Source organism: Pogoniulus pusillus, chromosome 5 (genome assembly GCF_015220805.1).
Source record: "Pogoniulus pusillus isolate bPogPus1 chromosome 5, bPogPus1.pri, whole genome shotgun sequence".
NCBI lineage: Eukaryota > Metazoa > Chordata > Aves > Piciformes > Lybiidae > Pogoniulus > Pogoniulus pusillus.
In genome coordinates this window covers 19,633,681-19,650,439 of record NC_087268.1, presented here as the reverse complement: position 1 = coordinate 19,650,439, position 16,759 = coordinate 19,633,681, and the positions used below count along the sequence as shown (strand labels likewise).

At 45.2% G+C, this 16,759-nt stretch overlaps 1 protein-coding gene across 1 annotated transcript; it reads left to right on the top strand.

Moving 5' to 3' along the window:
• The first annotated feature begins 8,131 nt into the window (after positions 1-8,131).
• LOC135175374 (homeobox protein NANOG-like) lies at positions 8,132-16,094 on the top strand. Its single transcript, XM_064143410.1, has 4 exons — positions 8,132-8,372; positions 11,425-11,699; positions 13,261-13,350; positions 14,935-16,094. Exons 1-4 carry the CDS (start codon positions 8,192-8,194, stop codon positions 15,295-15,297), a joined length of 909 nt encoding a protein of 302 aa, XP_063999480.1. The 5' UTR covers positions 8,132-8,191; the 3' UTR covers positions 15,298-16,094.
• Positions 16,095-16,759: the final 665 nt, after the last annotated feature.

Here is a 16,759-nt window from a genome sequence, read left to right as displayed (position 1 = left end):
CTTTTAAAGCCAAAAGGATTCTACTGTATAACCAATGGCTTCTGGCTCCGATCTGTTGCAGAGTGAGATGGTGCACGGGTGAGATTGTAAGGAACCGGTGGAGCTGAAGTGACACACAACTCAATTTACTTTCGTCACAGCCTGATTTCTGGCATTGTGTCTGTGAATTCATCCTTTACCTGCTTTGTGGGAAGGGCAAACTGAGTGGAGCTGGCAGTGTAAATGCCTTCAGACAAGACAGACACCCCCCTACATGTAAACAGAGATTAGATCCACAGATTGCTGAAAAACTGCAATTCTGGTTTGCTACTTGCTTGGCAGACAGAACCTGTGTTTTAGAATTCTGTGTTCCTGCTACTCTTTCCTGCAGACTTCCTCTCTCATCCACCCTGTTTTATAGGACACACAAACTCAAATGGAACCTTCTTTACGTGGTCTCACCATAACCTTGAATAACAGTGCTCTTCAGCTCTGAGACACAACATTTCTGTCTTGAGAGCCTGATGTTTCTGCCTAGCCGACCTGTGGCCAGTGCTGCACAGTAACAGACACTCCACAGAGCCCGTGTGGTGCTTCTGTTTCCCCATCCATGAAAACGAGGTCATATGCATCTTTTTCAAGTGAAAATATTATTGCTGTTGCATGAACTTGGTACACCTCATCTGGCAAACACTCATCTCTTTTGCTGCCTTTTTTGTTTCTCTCTCTTTTTTTTTTTTCTTTTTTTCTTTCCCCCCTTCCCCATGCTGTGCTTTCTAGATATCTCCCTTTGATTGAACCCTTAGGTTTTTTTCTTGGTCTATGACCAGTCCTCACCTTTCCTCCTTCCTCCCTGTCCAAGCAAGATAGGTACCTTTTGCATGACTTCTTTGTTCTTTGCGGTATTTGCAACGCCCTCCCTGCCTTGTATCACTTGTGAATTGCATTCCTCCTGGTTGTGTTTTCCCTGGCTTTGCAGCACCTAGAATGACCAAGCCTTTTGTGCTGCTGTAGATGCAATTGAACCTCATACTTGAAAGGAGGAGAAAAGGTTGGAATAAACTACTCTAGTGATTCATCCCCGGGGCTGAAAGATTTGCTTCTCTGATATCAGTCCTTTGATCAGAGTTCTGCTATGTTATCTCTCTTTGTCTGAGGAGACTTAATTCCTGGCACATTTTGGGGTGGTGGAATCCCAGATACCAGAGCTGGTGACTGGAAAAGGAGCACACTGCATTCTTTGCCCTGGTTTAGATACAGCAGAGTCTGAAAAGTCGATACAAGTTTTGTCTGCGTTTAATGTAACTGGGAACCCCCTTTCTTCCACCTGACAAAATGAATTGTCCACTCTCTCTGTACCTTATACCCCTGAAGAGGTGTCCCAACAGAGTTTCCTTTTCCTCCTGCCTTGTTCTGTTCCTCTTCTTATGTGCCACATGTTCATGGGATATTGACATCAGAAATGGTACAAGTGATAATAGTAATGAGTGATCCACTTGTCATCAAGCAGGATGAGTGAAAACCATGAAAGGAACATGTAAAATCTAGCTTGAGCTTTGTCTACTTCAAAGGTCTCAGTCAAAAGCCTAATATCAAAAGAATGGCTGGATAAGAATAATAGAATCATTAAGATTTGAAAAGACCTCAAAGATCATCAAGTCCAACCATCAATTCAACACCACCAAGAAGGATGAATTCTGAGATATTGACAATTGAATTGCAAGAGGGGCCATGGAGATCCATAGTTTTGGTCACTGGTCTTCAGAAGGAATTATTTGGGTGATTTTCTTAGGAATAAGTTGCAGAGGCATCACATGGGGACCACATCTCTGTAGGACCGAGTGAATTTTCTAGTGGAGGGAGAGTATGTTCTCTGTCTTTCCCTTTTGGATAAAATGCTCTGCATTACATGACATGGTTAAACATAATCTGAGGTTTCACTGCCTTAGACAGCTTGGTGTCCTGGTGGTAACCACCATTAAAAATCTTCATAGCTTTTGTTAAAGAGAAGGGAAAACTTTGGAACAGGCTGCCCAGGGTGGTGGTGGAATCACTGTTCCTGGATGTGTTAAAAAGGCATACAGGCATGCATCTTGGGAAATGGTTTATGGGACATGGTGGTGTTGGATTGATGGTGGACCTGATGATCTTAGAGGTCTTTTCCAGCCTTAATAATGCTATGAGTCTATGATTTCAAGTACTAAAAAACTCAACCAAACAAACCCAAAACCACCAAAAAACAACCAACCAACCAAACAAAATGGCCAAACCAAACCAACTAACTAAAAAAAAAAAAAAAAAAAAGCAAAAAAAAGCAAAAAAAAAAGCATTAGAAAATCCCTTGGCCCCTCATCCCTGCTCTTTGTTGGGAGCAAATATACCACAAATAACATTAACTGTAGTTAAGATCCATTATTCTGGGGGAATTAGCCATGACAGTCCTGAAACACAGCCTTGCAGTTTCTTTATATACAGACTTCTCTCTTCAATATGAAAACATGTGTTGAACAGGGAAAAGAAGATCACTGAAGGAAAACAGTGAACCTTCCATTTCTTATGGTGGTACACACATGGTGTGGACAAGCACTGTGGGAACTGGGAAACACATAGCAGCATCAGACAGACAGAGAATTTACTATACTGTACTTGCACACTGCCCATGAGTTTGTCACCACAGAGCCAGAGAAAGTGTTTTGGCCAGTAACCACAAATGCCTTTTAAACATGAAGTTGAGACACAGAAGATGGACTTTAAAAGCTTTGTGAAGGATGAGTAAGAGCAGAGGAATCCTCCACAGTGTTTCAAAAGATGTTGGAAGGAGGCTAAAATGGTAGATGCAGTGACGTTGTCTGGGACCTTTTCTTCTGCCTTCTCTAATCACTTCTTTTAGCAGACTGGAGAAGTAAAATGGCAAAGATGAGATCCAGGAGACTGTGGAACTGCTGCCAACACTCAAAGAGTTCTTTTCTTCTAATTGTAATTTCTTCTTGGCATCAGGGTCAAAACACTTCGAAAGACCTCATTGTGTGAAGGACTTCAGGAGGGCTATATGAGCAGAAAAATATGGGAGAGTGTCTAAATATGTGTGTATATGTAAATGTGTGTGTATGCATATATATGGGGGGGAGAGGCAGCACAGATTTTTACTTTTACTTTTTGTTGATTTTGCTCAAACATTTTGCACTGCAAAATAATACAGGCTTTTATTACTCTGAACCATTTAAATGAAGAGACCTCTGCAGACCGCTACCTTCATCAACCAAACCCACTTAAAATGGGAAACTGACTACTAAATTACATTTGCAGAAGGAAAAATGACAAGCAGCAAGGAAATGCTGATGAATGTTTTATAAGGTTTGCAGACTTCCTAATCCTTCCCCCAGTCTTTTAAAAGTAGATGTTGTCTTTTACATCTCCCAGCTCTGAGAGGTCTTAACATTTTGCATCTGTGGATGGCTGTTAGGTACAGTGAAGTACCATCTTGAACCCTATTTAGGTCTAAGGCTACATCAAGAAGATGGCAACCACAAGGGCTCAAGCTGTGACTGAATAGCTAAGTCTACTCAGGATACTGTCAGCTTTAACTTTTAGTTCTTGCTAAGCCTTCACATTAAGCCTTGTTTGAGTGTTGTCTGTCATGGGACACTTTGCCAGAACACAAACATAACAGATTCAGGTCCATCCAGTGTCTTTAGCCAGATCAAGCTTTCTATTTTGACTCTATCTGATTCCTCTTTTAGGAGAAAAAAGTAGCAACTGTCAAACTCCAGTAAAAAGCAGAAGAAAAACTAAAATCCAAAGCCCCAAAGTCCAAAAAGCTGTCAGCTGTGGAGGTCATCCATGAAAGTTGCATGAATGATCAAAGATGGCTAGGCAGAGATTGTTACAAGAAAATAAGACTGTCACAACTGTATGGACTGTGCCAGGGAGGGGACCTAGTCACAGAAATTGTTCCCATGAACATATTCTCCATCTTCTGCTCTGCTTGAGCATCTCTTGAATAATGCCCATAATCCCAGTGCAGTTTTGAAGGCTGTTTTAAAAGCCTCTCCTGCCTTCCCTGTCACTTGATTTACCTTGCCAGGACCGCTTTCATTCACTGCTTTGTGGCTGTCTTGGGCAATTCAGCATGAGCTACATCCACATCAAGGAGGGCATGGAAGACAGAGAATGAAGTTTTCTCTTTCTTTCTGGTCTCTTTAACTATTAGTCTTATCTCACTTCCTTTATGAAAGTAGCCTGGTTATTTACAGGCTTGTGTTCCATTGCTGTTGCCATTTGCAGAGTTAGAATGTCAGAAGAGTAGAATCATTAAGGTTGGAAAAAAATAATATAATCAAGTCCAACCATCACCCTAACATCACCGTGCCCACTAAGCCATGTCCCACAGTGCCATGTCTACGTATTTTTTTAACATCTTCAGGGATGGTGACTCCACCATCTTCCTGGGCAGTATGTTTCAACCTCTTTGGGCAGCCTGTTTCAATGCCTGACCACACTTTCAGTAAATTAATTTTTTCCTAATATCTAATCTAAACCTCTGATGGCATAGGGCGTTAAATGCCACCTCAGAAAAAGCAAAAGATGTGGCTGTTGATGAAAGATCATGTTACCAGCATGCCTCTGAAGTATTTATCCTTTTATTGGAGTTTGTTTCAGCTTCATGGTATAGCAGAGCATGAACCAGGAAAGGCTTTTGTGGAGATCATTGTGAGATAAGAGTAAGTATCTGGGCTCAGCACGGAATAACACAACACCAAATCAACCAGGCTCCGGCCCAGCTTGATGCCAAGCCACGTCTGCCGGCTGCCTACACTGCTGGATTTAGGAAACTGCTGCCTGTGTCCTGGAGAGATAAATTGCGTCAGAGAGGTAGCATTGGTCTGAAACCATGAGGCTCTGAAGTTCCTTCAGCTTCTCTGACTCTGGATTCCCTTCCCACCTACGGAGAGGTGATTCCCTCTGTGCTGCCCCACTCACTCACTGGTCCAGGTGAGCAGGTGGCTTTGCTCCCAGGGGCAGCACCATCCTCCTCCCCAGCTTATGCCCATCGGGTCTTTGTAGTGCAGGTGACTGTGTTAGTTTATTATGGCCTCTGGGCACTTCGCAAGGAAGATCTCAGACACCTTCAGAAGTAGCTGAAATCAAGGACATGAAGTGTGAAGTGCTCAGTCAATGAGGCTCCCAACAAGTAAGAAGATACTCACTGCCACCCATGCAAGCACTACATGCCATGTTTTCTGACAGCTCTTCAGATTAAACAGTTTCAGGAGACAAGCTGGTATTTTCCAGGCCTGATGTCTTGGTTTCTTTTTCTGACAGCAACTGAGGCCATGAAAGCTTGAACACCAACTTATGGTAACAGGCTGCATATGATTAAGAATGATGCTATCACAGAATCATAAAATGGTGCGGTTTGACCATGACCTCTGGATATCATCTGGTCCACTCCTGCTACTAAAGCATGTTCACCTAGAGCAGGTTGTACAGGGCTGCAATGATCAGGCAGATCTTGAAAGTCTCTAGAGAAGACTCCACAGCCTTTCTGGGCAGCCTGATCCAGTGCTCCAGTACCGTCAACAGAAAGATTTTTTCCCCCTTATCTTATAAGTGAAACCTCTGGTTAATGCCCATTTCCTTTGTCCTATCTCTGGGCACTGCTGAAAAGAGCCCAGCTTTCAGCCCCATCCTCACGACACACACCTTTTAGATACTATTATCCCTGACTGGTGGCACTAGAGCTGCCCAGAGGGGCCCCAAGCACAGTACAGCTCACTTCATTGCTGTCTCTCCCTTTTGCTTAGTCAGCTAGAGCCTGAGGGCAAATGACGAGGGATGATAATACCAGTTCTTGTGGCACTGTAGCTGTGAAATGTGGAATGATTCAGAAGTGAGGTATGAGCCAAAACCAGCATGTAGAGACTCTTGCAGAGGAATTGCCATATGGAGAATATTCTTGGGGTTCTAGCAGGCTAGATGTGCTCAAAAAGCCCTCTTTTTGTCTTTAAACTTTTCCTTTTAATATCACATTGTCGCAGAAGGGAGTTTTGTTCGGGGGAGGCTGGGGAATTATATGCGAAGCCGATGTTTATAAAAGGTTTAAATGAGGCAAGAAGGCTCTGCTCCCTTCCATGACATACATTTAAAACTAAATTTCTTGAGTGGAGGGATGTCAGTCCCCACAGCTTGTAGGCACAGAAATGTGCTTTGTGCAAACAGCAGGCATCATACTGAATGTCAAGACAAAGAGCATATCCATGCCTTTAGTTGCCATCAGTCTGTATCATGGGAAAATTGGATGGTCCTGAGACAGCAGAATCATGCTGTAATTTGAGAAGTGAGCTGAATGGTCTGCCCAGGATGGCTCAAGAGCATCTTCATTGATTTACAGGTTCACCCACGATCCACTCCTGCAATTCTGTGCAGGCATCTCAGAAGGCCCCCAAGCTGTCCCTGCCCTACAAACAAGTAGGGCAGCTGTCCCTGCCCTACAAACAAGTGCTCTGCCACAGGACAGAGCAGCAGCACAAGTGTTGGTAGAAGTGGTGTTACACTTAAAAGGTGTATCCTTTTAAGCTGAACTAAATCCCATGTCTTTCTCACTTTACTTATTTCTTCTCCCTGATGACACTTGAAAATTACAGCAAGCAGGTTCCCCCTTCTGGCCTGCTGGGTGGATGCTAGTTCCATCTTGGGAAGAAGGCTGTGACAAGCACCTGTGGAGCAGTGAGGTTCAGAAGGGTGCAAGAATGGTTCAGGTTAAATCATTTTACATTCCTGTGCACCTGTACCCTCAGCGTTGAGCTTCTAATATAAGTCATACACATATTATTGTGTAAAGGCAGGGCTCGCTTTAGCACAAAATATTTGAGAGAAGTTTAGGACTTCTGTCTGCACCTTGAGAGATACAAGCATTAAATGGAAATTTGCAGTGCCTTTTGAGATGAAACTAATAGAATCTTCCTAAATGCAGGCAGTGCAAAACATCCTAAGGAGAAGGAATTGAAACATGCCAATAATGCAGGCCAGCCTACAGGACTGTGCCTGAATTCTGTCACTCATATTCTTACCTCTACTTAGTTATTTAATGAACATCTCTGCAGATGTCTGTCCCCCTTGGCTTGACCATATATCAGCAAACATCAGTTAGTCCTGCCTTAAAGGAAATTCTTCATTCTCTTTATTCCAACCAGGCTGTGACACACTGGTGAAAGCCACAGTCAAGACTACACAAATTGAAGGATGTGCCTTTGGAGGGCATGGGAGAGCAAATCTTTTAATTGTAGACTTCATGTGCACTAAATTTTTGCCTTCCTTCATGGTGAAAACATCTCTGCTGGTTGTCCTTCTGTATACCAGTCAGCTGAGGCTTCTGAGTCTGCTCTGCAAAACCAGACTTGGTGTTGGAGGTGACATGGCCAGGGAGTTTGGGCCAGCACAGAAATGCGGTAGGTGGGCAAGATACATTTGTAGCTGGTTCCCTCAAATGGCTGTATGAAGGAAATTCCTTCGCAGTTTCAAAAGAAATAAGGATTTTAGCCCCCAGTCTTATCCTTGGTTTTGTCCTTTGCTCCACCTCTGTCCTCGGCACCATGAATGTTGCAAGTACTGCCAGGTCAGGAAGGACCCACATATATGTGTGGGTCCGTGCTACACAAGCCACGAAGCAACGGTCTTGGAAGCCCCTCTCTGGAGCCCAGGGCCCAGGTTTGCCAGGCATGCTAGTGAGCAGCTCAGCGCCACTACCAGATCTGCTTCCACGTGGTGGAAATCGGTTGGGGTTTGTTGCCTCAATGCGGTGAGCAGCTGTCTTCTACAGAACATGCTTACGGCCTTCACTGAGCCCAAATAAAAAAGCAGGAGGAGGTTTCCTTTAACTCCGGATCAGCCCCCTGCTCAAGTGTGACTGAGGAACCTGCAGAATGGGAGGAATTCAGAGGGGACGTATTTTAGAATAGATGCTATGTGTGGCTTTCCCTTCCCCCGCCTTCCCCGCTCCACCCTGCTCTGTCCCCACCCCACCAATCAGCCTCTTTAACATGACAAAGAGCCTCGAAGACCAGACACTGGTGAATATTGCGGTTCCAGGCAGGGCACGGCCAGTTATAAAGGCCTGCCTTCACTCCGGCGCTATCTCAGCTTGCTGGTAAGACCTGCCTCCAGGGAAAGGTAGCACTCAGTAGAAGGTGGGGGAACAAACTTGTGTCCCGCCATGAGTGCACACTTGGCTCTGCCCTCCTACCAGACGTACCCCACTGGCTCTGGCATGGGGTACCTGGAGTTTTACTGGAACTCGGCAGGCGAGGCAGGACCTGCCTCCACTTCAGCTGGGCCAGCAGGACTCACCAGGGCCACTCTGTCTCCAGAGGCAGGAAGGAAGAGGCAGAACACAGGTAAATTATTTCATCTGAGTTCTAGATGTGATCCCCTAACTCTGGTCCCAGGTCAGCCACTTGCTTAACAATCTTGAACAATTTTTCCTGTCTCACTTCCTTTGTTTCCTAACGTGTGAGCTGGGAAATGGATAATGTAGCAAAGGCGGATGGAAGACCTTGGCGTCTTCACTACCGGAAAGACATTGAGGTGCTGGAATGGGTCCAGAGAAAGGCAACAAAGCTGGTGAAGGGTCTTGTGAGGAGTGTTTGAGGGAACTAGAGTTGTTCAACCTGTAGAAAAGGAGGCTCAGAGGAGACCTTTTCACTCTCCACAGGTCTGTGAAAGGAGGTTGGAGCTAGGTGGGTGTCGTTCTCTTCTCCCTAGTAACAACTGATAGAATAAGGAGAAATGGCCTCAAGCTGCACCAGGGGAGATTTAAGTTGGGTATTAGAAGACTGAAGGAGCTCTCATACACCGGAATAGGCTCCCTTGGGAGGGGTTGAATCTTCTTGAAGGAGTTTAGAAGACTCAAAGATGTGCTGTAGGACGTATGTGATAAACTGTGCTACAAGACAGAGTAGAAATAAATAGTGGTTAGAGCTGATGATTTTGTAGATCTTTTTCAATCAAAACAATTCTATGATTCTGTGAATTTATCTTTCTGTGCTACTATTCTTTGTGCTCTGTTTTCTTAAATTCCAGTAGGGCCTCTGGCAGTCCAGGGCGCAGGCCTGCCTGTGCTGCAGGCTGAAGGTGACAGCACAGTGTCATGGAAGGTCATAGTCCTCTGGGCAGGAACCAAATCATGAAACTGTGGAATTGTTTTGGTTGAAAAAGACCTTTAAGATCATGAGATTAGTGCGCCTTTAAATCAAATGTTGTCACATGTGCTATGGAGATAAACAAGTCCTGGAGCTAATTCAGGGATGCTCCTGACATTGCTCTTACCCTTGCAAAGTCCTTGCACCTTTCATGTGCTCATTCCTCTTGAGCCGAAATCTGCTCCCCTTAAATCCGACTTTATTGCTCTGTGCTTCTTGTAGTTTGCCATTTTTCTCCCTCTATTTCTCTCTTCTTTCTGTGCTCTGACTGCTTTGTCTTTCCCTCTCGGCAAAACAAGCCCCAGGACTCACCACTGGCATTCCTCTCCCTGTGATTACCCTCACTCTAGCGAGTGCCAATAGACTAGTTGATGGAAACAGCTTTTTACCCAGCCCCGTGGTATGTTCAGCCAGGTAACACTCTTGTGAGGCTGATGGGTAGGAGGAGAGTGAGCTTTTGGGGTGCTGGTTTCAAACTGTCAGATGCCACAGAGAGGTACAGGCTCAGGCAGAGTGACTAACAGTCATTTGCCATGTGGCTACTTGTCATGTAGTTTGGAGAAAGGCTGAAGTTCTCTGCGTGCTTCCTACTCTGCAAAGGCAGTAGATGGATAGACTCATTTGTGTTCTCAGTGAGTCTGGTACGTAGACTTGAAACTCACATTCAAACATTCTCCTCTGGCACCTGTCTCTACAGAGGGAGCCCAGTTGTGGAAGCAAGTGCATACAGGGGCTTGTGGAAGTGAGTCTCTCTTAGGTTTCATGTTTATGTCTGTTGTACTGCTTCTTGTATTATTTGCTGCTTCTTTCCTTCACTCTGTAAACATGGGAGAAGGAGTTGCTTTGTTTTAAGCTCATGCCACAGATGGGAGATTACATAGCAGTTTAGATGACAGGCCAAGAAAGAGCTTGAGAGAACTTTAGCTCTGTCGTGTCCTGCTCTGGTTCCTGTCTAATGAAATATTTTCCTATTTTCCAAGCGTTTGCCACACAGTCTGCAGATGCCGAATGGACCTAAATGAAATTTTAGCTTCCCATGCATCTAGGTCACACATACATGTTTCTTAGACTCTGCAGCCTTCCTTCATGCACATGACCTCTAACAAGAGGTCCTTGTACTGCTTCTACTGACGACCCCTTTCATCCTGTTGGAGGAATCTCTTTGTAGTCCTTATGGTCCTGATTCCCAGTATCAGAAACTTGCCTCACTACACACTTGTCTCTTCATGCAGCCTATGCTCTTAGTGGTTCTCATTTCCTAGGGTTAGGAAATACCCAAGAGCAGGCAGCACAAAGGCAGGGGCACCTCTGTCAGTAAAAGATACTGCAGACAAGGCCACCTTTCTGATACCCGGCAATAATTTAAGGCTTTGGAGCTCATTGCTTAGTAGCCCCTCAATTTAGGGCAATTTGCATTAGACATACATTTGGGAGGATGTCTCAGTGGGCTTCAGAGTCACAGTTCTCAGGGTGACTAGAAAGGAGATTAGGAGCTATTGGTTGTACTCAGTACAACTCGGTAGTCAGAAGGTGTGTACCAAAAATGGCACTACCTCATTCACTGCATCATGTCTCTCTTGAAAAGTCAGGAGAGGGGATGTACCATACAAAAGAGTTTGCAGAGAAGCAGCTGGAGGAAGGAGGGATGGTGGAGGGGTTAGACTGGTATCACAGTCTACCTGAAAAACTCTCAGCCTCTCTTACAAACCCAGCAAGCAGACAGGTGGTGGGGTGATCTCTTTAACATTTCCCTATTCAGGCAGCCTGAATTCCTTTGCATCTTGGCAGCTTTTGTCTGGACTAGCAGCCTAGATTGTTTAGGAAGTTTTTTCTTTAGATCTGTATCTCATCCTTAACAGACATCCCTTAAGATATGTAGCAGGACAAATGAGAACAGGCTTGAATTTTGTTGCCCGTGTCTCCAGTATAGGATTACTGGCTCTTCTCACCTGTTCCACACATGCACCTTTCCTCTCTCCCCACTTCAATGTCGAGTTTCTCTTCTTGATTCTTCTATCACTAGAAGCCCCCCTCAGCCAGATAGGTCCCTCCATTGGTACATGTGTTTCTATCAGCAGGTTTGCCTATGCTCATGCCTCCATGAAGGAAGGAGGGTGGCATAAACTGTTGTTTCCAGAAAGCCCCTATCTGGTAGGCAAGGAGAATGACAGCAGGGAGGGAACATGCTCATACTTGTACAACTGTGAATCATGTCTTGTATAATTTTTCTGGTTGTCTTTATTTTTAGAAGTATCCCCAGCCTCATCCAGTTCTGGGAACTTTAGCCATTTCACACCAGATTCAGCTACCAGTCCACATTCAGCATCCTCGTCTCCACAGCCTACAGCTAAGTCCCAAAAGGGCAGGGAAGAGGGCATAGAGGGGGTGAGGAAAGCCAAGAGCCGCACAGCCTTCTCCAAGGAGCAGCTGCAAACCCTGCATCAGCGGTTCCAGAGCCAGAAGTACCTCAGCCCTCAGCAGATCCGAGAGCTGGCTGCAGCCCTGGGCCTTACCTACAAGCAGGTGAGCATGGACACTTTGACCCATACCTGTCCCATAGGAACTGAATGGTCACATAAGGCAGTGACAGAATGGTAAGATGAGTCCTGAGTAGAGAGTACATGCCGAAGTGCCAGCTAACAGTTGGTCCTCTGCCTATTCATGACAAGAGACCAGAAGGACTTCTAGGGGAGAGTCAGTGGCACTTTACTGCTGCCTCTCCAGTAAGGGGTGCGCTAAGGGTATTGCTACTAACACTCGTAGTAGAATTGCAAACACAGTGATGAATATGCTGTTTACTACAAACAGCCTCTACCCCGGGCTTGGCAGCACTTCACAGGTTCTTTCAATACACTGTTGAACTTCACAGAACCATAGAATTGTTTTGGCTAGAAAAGACCTTTAAGATCATGAAGTCCAACTGTCAGTATAACATCACCATGGTCATTAAACCACATCCTTAAGTGCCACACATCAACCCTGGCATGTGTCAGTTTTCTGAATCCCAGGGCTGCAAGATGCTGACAGCTATTGTGAATAGTTCCCAGGGCTAACCTTGCACAGTATCTAGTAACGTCCCACACTCAGCACTGCCTGGCTGCTTGACACCTGCCATGCGAGTACTGCCAAGTTAAGGCACAGCAACCTACCAAGGTCTCTGCTAATCTCTAGGTCAGTTTGTGTAGTAAACTTGCTCTGGCTCAAAGCAGTGGAAACTCAGCGACAGGGCACAAGTGCTTGCAGTTCCCATTGGAATGTGCTCCTCAGAGAGGTGGTTGAGTCACTAACCCTGGATGTGTTAAAGGTCATTCGGAAGTGGTGCTTGTGGATACGGTTTAAGGCTGAACTTTGTGGGTTAGGCATAACAGTTGGACTTGATCCTAGGGTTTTTTTCCCAACTAGAATGTTTCTGTGATTCCATGTCCAGAATCTGCCTGTAATTTGGATCTCAGAAGCAGGGCACAATGGTCTGGATGCCCCAAGGTACCCTGGGTAAAAATGTTATAGATGCTCACACTGAAAATGTTGTAGGTGCACACACTGAAACTGGTTCTGTCAGGAATAAGTGACAATCTGCTCTTTCCTTCAATCCACATCCCTGCAAAGGTTGCTCAGACAGAGCCCTGGGGGGAAACAGCTCTGGAATTCGCCTCAGCAAGGAGCTTTGAATTTGGTAACTGCTGGGTACAAGGAGCAAGCCTTTCTCTTCACTAGTGAGCACGCAGAAACAGTGTTTGCATGTATCACACGAGCTTGTCAAGAGCTGAGTGGGTCAAATTTGCACTAAGCCATTCATTTCTGCTATTGAAATGAATCAATTTGTTGCAGGTAGAACTATCATGTGAATGTAACACTGCCTTCTCCCTCCGCTATGCAGATGAACCAGCCACCTGCTGAGGCTGCCAGACAGATATCTCCCTTTGGAAGCAACCCCAGGGAGCTTTTCAAAGCCTTTATCTGTTGCTGCCCATGTATCTATGCCATCTGGTCACTCTCCAGGTTGTTCCTTCTGCTTCTTAGTCTGATAACATTTGCTTTTTCCTCCTCATGCTGATAGTTTCTCTGCTTTCCCTTCCCTACTCAGGTGAAGACTTGGTTCCAGAACCGGAGGATGAAACTGAAAAGGTGCCAGAAGCACAGCCTGTGGACTGAAAGGGCTCAATGCCTCATGCAAGTAAGAATACAGGTCGCCATGACCTATCACAGAACAGAAGGGGTTGGAAGAGACCTTATGTTACGGATGGGGTATTCTGAAGCTACGCCTGTTTGGCAGAGGGGAGAAAATAATTAATGCGAGAGGAAATTTATTAAAAAAATATATTTATTAAACTCCAATATTTTCAACCCTCTCCACCACCAAGCACTGAACTTTAATATTAAATTGTTCTTTACACAATTATGAAGACATTATGGGAATATATATCTACAGAAACTTACTAATAACTAGCAAACATTCATTCATGCCGCCTGGGGTCTTATACTATTTGGCCAGCAAAGCTGAGCTGAAAGCTGCTCTCTGCTTTATGGCAGAGGTAATAGAAATTACAGAGGCATCTACTCACAATTCTTATCAATCGCCCTCCGGGGCTGCGTCAGCCTGTGCCTAGTGTCCAATTCTTCAGGGTCTCAGCCTGTGGACTTTGAGGCTGGAATCCTCTGGTTTCAGGGGAAATGGCAGTCTCTGGCCTTACTGCTGCTGGATCCTGCTGGCTGCTCTCTCCAGGGGTATGCAGGCAGCATCTCCAGGTGCAGAAGCAAGATACCTTGCAGTCTGAGCACGGGTTTAACTCTGACTAAAGGCAGGCATACAGCTGCAAGGAAGTACGCATGCAGGCAGGCAAGCAAGCATGTGGCAGAGCCGCAAGTAATGTGGGGAAGGCTGCACGTGAGCCTGTGCACCCTTATTTTATTAAATGTGGGCCGGCAGTTAATGGTCTCATTGGCCACTTGAATGATCAATCAGGTTGGCAGCCAGCCAAACCTTACCATACTAGGTAAAACCCACAGGCCTGGACTCCAAATATGGGAATCATGTGGGCCCAGCACCAGACAGTTATGAGCTGGGCATGTGGGGACTTACACAATCGGGTGTCCTGGGCAACTGACTTTATGGCCCCGGTCTGTTGTGCCCCTTTGTGCTCATTTACCCCTGGTTCAGGCAGAGAGACATGTCCAGGCAGAGCAGGCATAAATAAGCCTGCTTTTGGGCCTACAGGCCCTCCACAACACCTTAGGAGATCATCTAGTCCAATTCTCTTGCTAAAGCAGTATCGCCTATATCAGGTTGCACATGAATGTGATCAGGCAGGTTTTGAAAGTCTCTTGAAAGACTCCACAAGATCTCTGGGCAGCATATTCCAGTGCTCCAGCACTCTCAAGGGAAAGAAGTTTTTCCCCACGCTCAGGTGGAGCCTTCTGGGCAGATAAACCCAGTGATCCTCCACTGGGGCAAATTAACTAAGTGTACTCTGCCTTCTCATTTGCTCAGTGTAGAGGCACAGGCTTGGCACAAGCCTTCATGTTATGGAGGCAGCCTAGCTAACTATACCACTGAAATGCTTCCAATGAAAAGCTGTTTTCCTTGTATATACACTGACTGTGCACCCTTCCCTGAGCTATGGGGATGGAAGTGATTCTAACTTTGCTCCCATGTCATTGCTGCTGATCAAAAGACAACATGAAACGTGATGGAATACATGTCAGCCCTGTGGACACCAGTGCAGGAACTGTGTTCTGACTCACTGTCTTTCCCTTGCAGAGTGGCTTCCAGCCAAGTACTTATCTTGATGTGCACTCCAAGTTCCATCAGGGCTACCCAATCCCAGCAGCCAACAACATCCAAACAGTACCTCCTCCCAGTCAGCACTACGGAACAGGGCAGAATGCTTACACAATCATGACCAGTGAGGATGGAGGAGTCTTTGGCAAAGGTGGAGGCACCTGCAGCATCCAGCAGACAGTGGGCTTCATTTCCCAGCACAAAGTAGACTTTTACCACAGTTGTCCTGGCAGTGTGGAATATCCAGGTACAAAGACAGGTGACAGCTGTAATTTTCACCACTCAGCCACCATGGGGGCTCCTTTCCCAACCACTGCTGGTCACCATCTCTATCATTCCTAAGCACTGCAGATGTGGAGTACATGGGCAGCTCTGAATCCAATCTTATTCCCATCTCTCCCTTTGTTATTCATGTGATCTCCAGTTCAAGGGCATCATGTAGCTGGGACCTCTTTCAGCATCCAAATACGTGCCTGAAAGCAACACTGGCATAAAGTTGGTCCATTGCTTGTGTTGTTTTATGTATGCACACATCACGCTCCCCCTTCTTTATTGGCACAGGCAATTAAGTTCTAAGCAAAACCCTAGCTCTGGCTGCCTAGATTACGCCCTGGATCTTCTAAACTATGGATCTTGTAACTTGTCTCAGAGGAGGCAGTTTGCCTTGGCAATCTTGTTTATGCACATCACTGTATAGTTGTGTATATGAAGCCATGGAAGGTATGGAGAGCTACTGGTAACATACCGTTCATTGAAGTCAGATAAGTTATTGTCACCTGCCAGGCATCCATCTGATGATTAGACCACTAGTGTGTAATCTGTAAGATACAGAATCATAGAATTGTTTTGGTTTGAAAAAAACATTTAATGTCATGCAGGCCAACCATTCTCTAAGTCTACCAAGCCTGGTGCTAAACCACATCGCTCAGTAAAACATCTTTGCTTATTGTAGAATTGACCAAGTGTCTAGTGATGGGAAATGCAACAAGCAGCTTGCAGGAAGGCTGGTAAGATGATCTTATAAACATCAAAATGACAAGTAAACCCTTTGTTCTAGTCTTTCTACTTCTGTACCTCCCCTCAAAGCCAAACACTGCATTCAATTTGGCAAATAATAAAATATTTTTGGGGGTGGATTATGTATTTTGCCTGTATCTTCTTTTTTCCACTGTAGTAGAGCATTGCACTGTCAAATCCAGATGGTGCAGAATGCATGTGAAACAGTATTTTTTAAAGATTTCTGGTTTTTTTTTTTTGTTTGCTTGTTCTCTTTATTTTTTCTTGTTTGAAAGAAACAAAAAATATTTCTGCAGTTGAAGTTGTCTGGAGAAGGCATAAAATAAATTAATAGTGCCAAAAGTCTATAGGTGACTTGACCCTTCTGAAATCAAATCCACAACTGGGGCTCAAAACAACACTATGCAATACTGTAAGACTGGGGAAGAGTGACTGGAAAGCTGCCTGGTGGAAATGGTCCTGTGAGTATTGGTCAAGAATGAGCTAAATATGAGCCAGTGTGTGGCCAAGAAAGTCAACAACATCCTGGCTTGGATCAACAATAGTGTGGCTAATGAGGTTAGGGCAGTGGAACAATCCTCAGCACTGATGAGGCCACACCTTGGGTACTGTGTTTGGTTTTGGGCCACTCGCTACAAAAATAATGTTGTGGGGCTGGATCATGTCCAGAGAAGGATGATAAAGGTGGTGAAGTGACTAGAGTCTGACGGGTACCTAGTGGAAGGTGTCCCTGCCTATAGCAGGGCAGTTTGATCTAGATAATCTTTAAGGTCCCTTCCAGTCTAAA

Excerpts from the sequence above, each read along its gene's own strand:
- LOC135175374 (XM_064143410.1), top strand. The coding sequence starts at position 8,192 with ATGAGTGCACACTTGGCTCTGCCCTCCTACCAGACGTACCCCACTGGC. Across the intron at positions 8,373-11,424 it reads AAGGAAGAGGCAGAACACAG|AAGTATCCCCAGCCTCATCC; the intron begins GTAAATTATTTC and ends CTTTATTTTTAG. Across the intron at positions 13,351-14,934 it reads GGGCTCAATGCCTCATGCAA|AGTGGCTTCCAGCCAAGTAC; the intron begins GTAAGAATACAG and ends TTTCCCTTGCAG.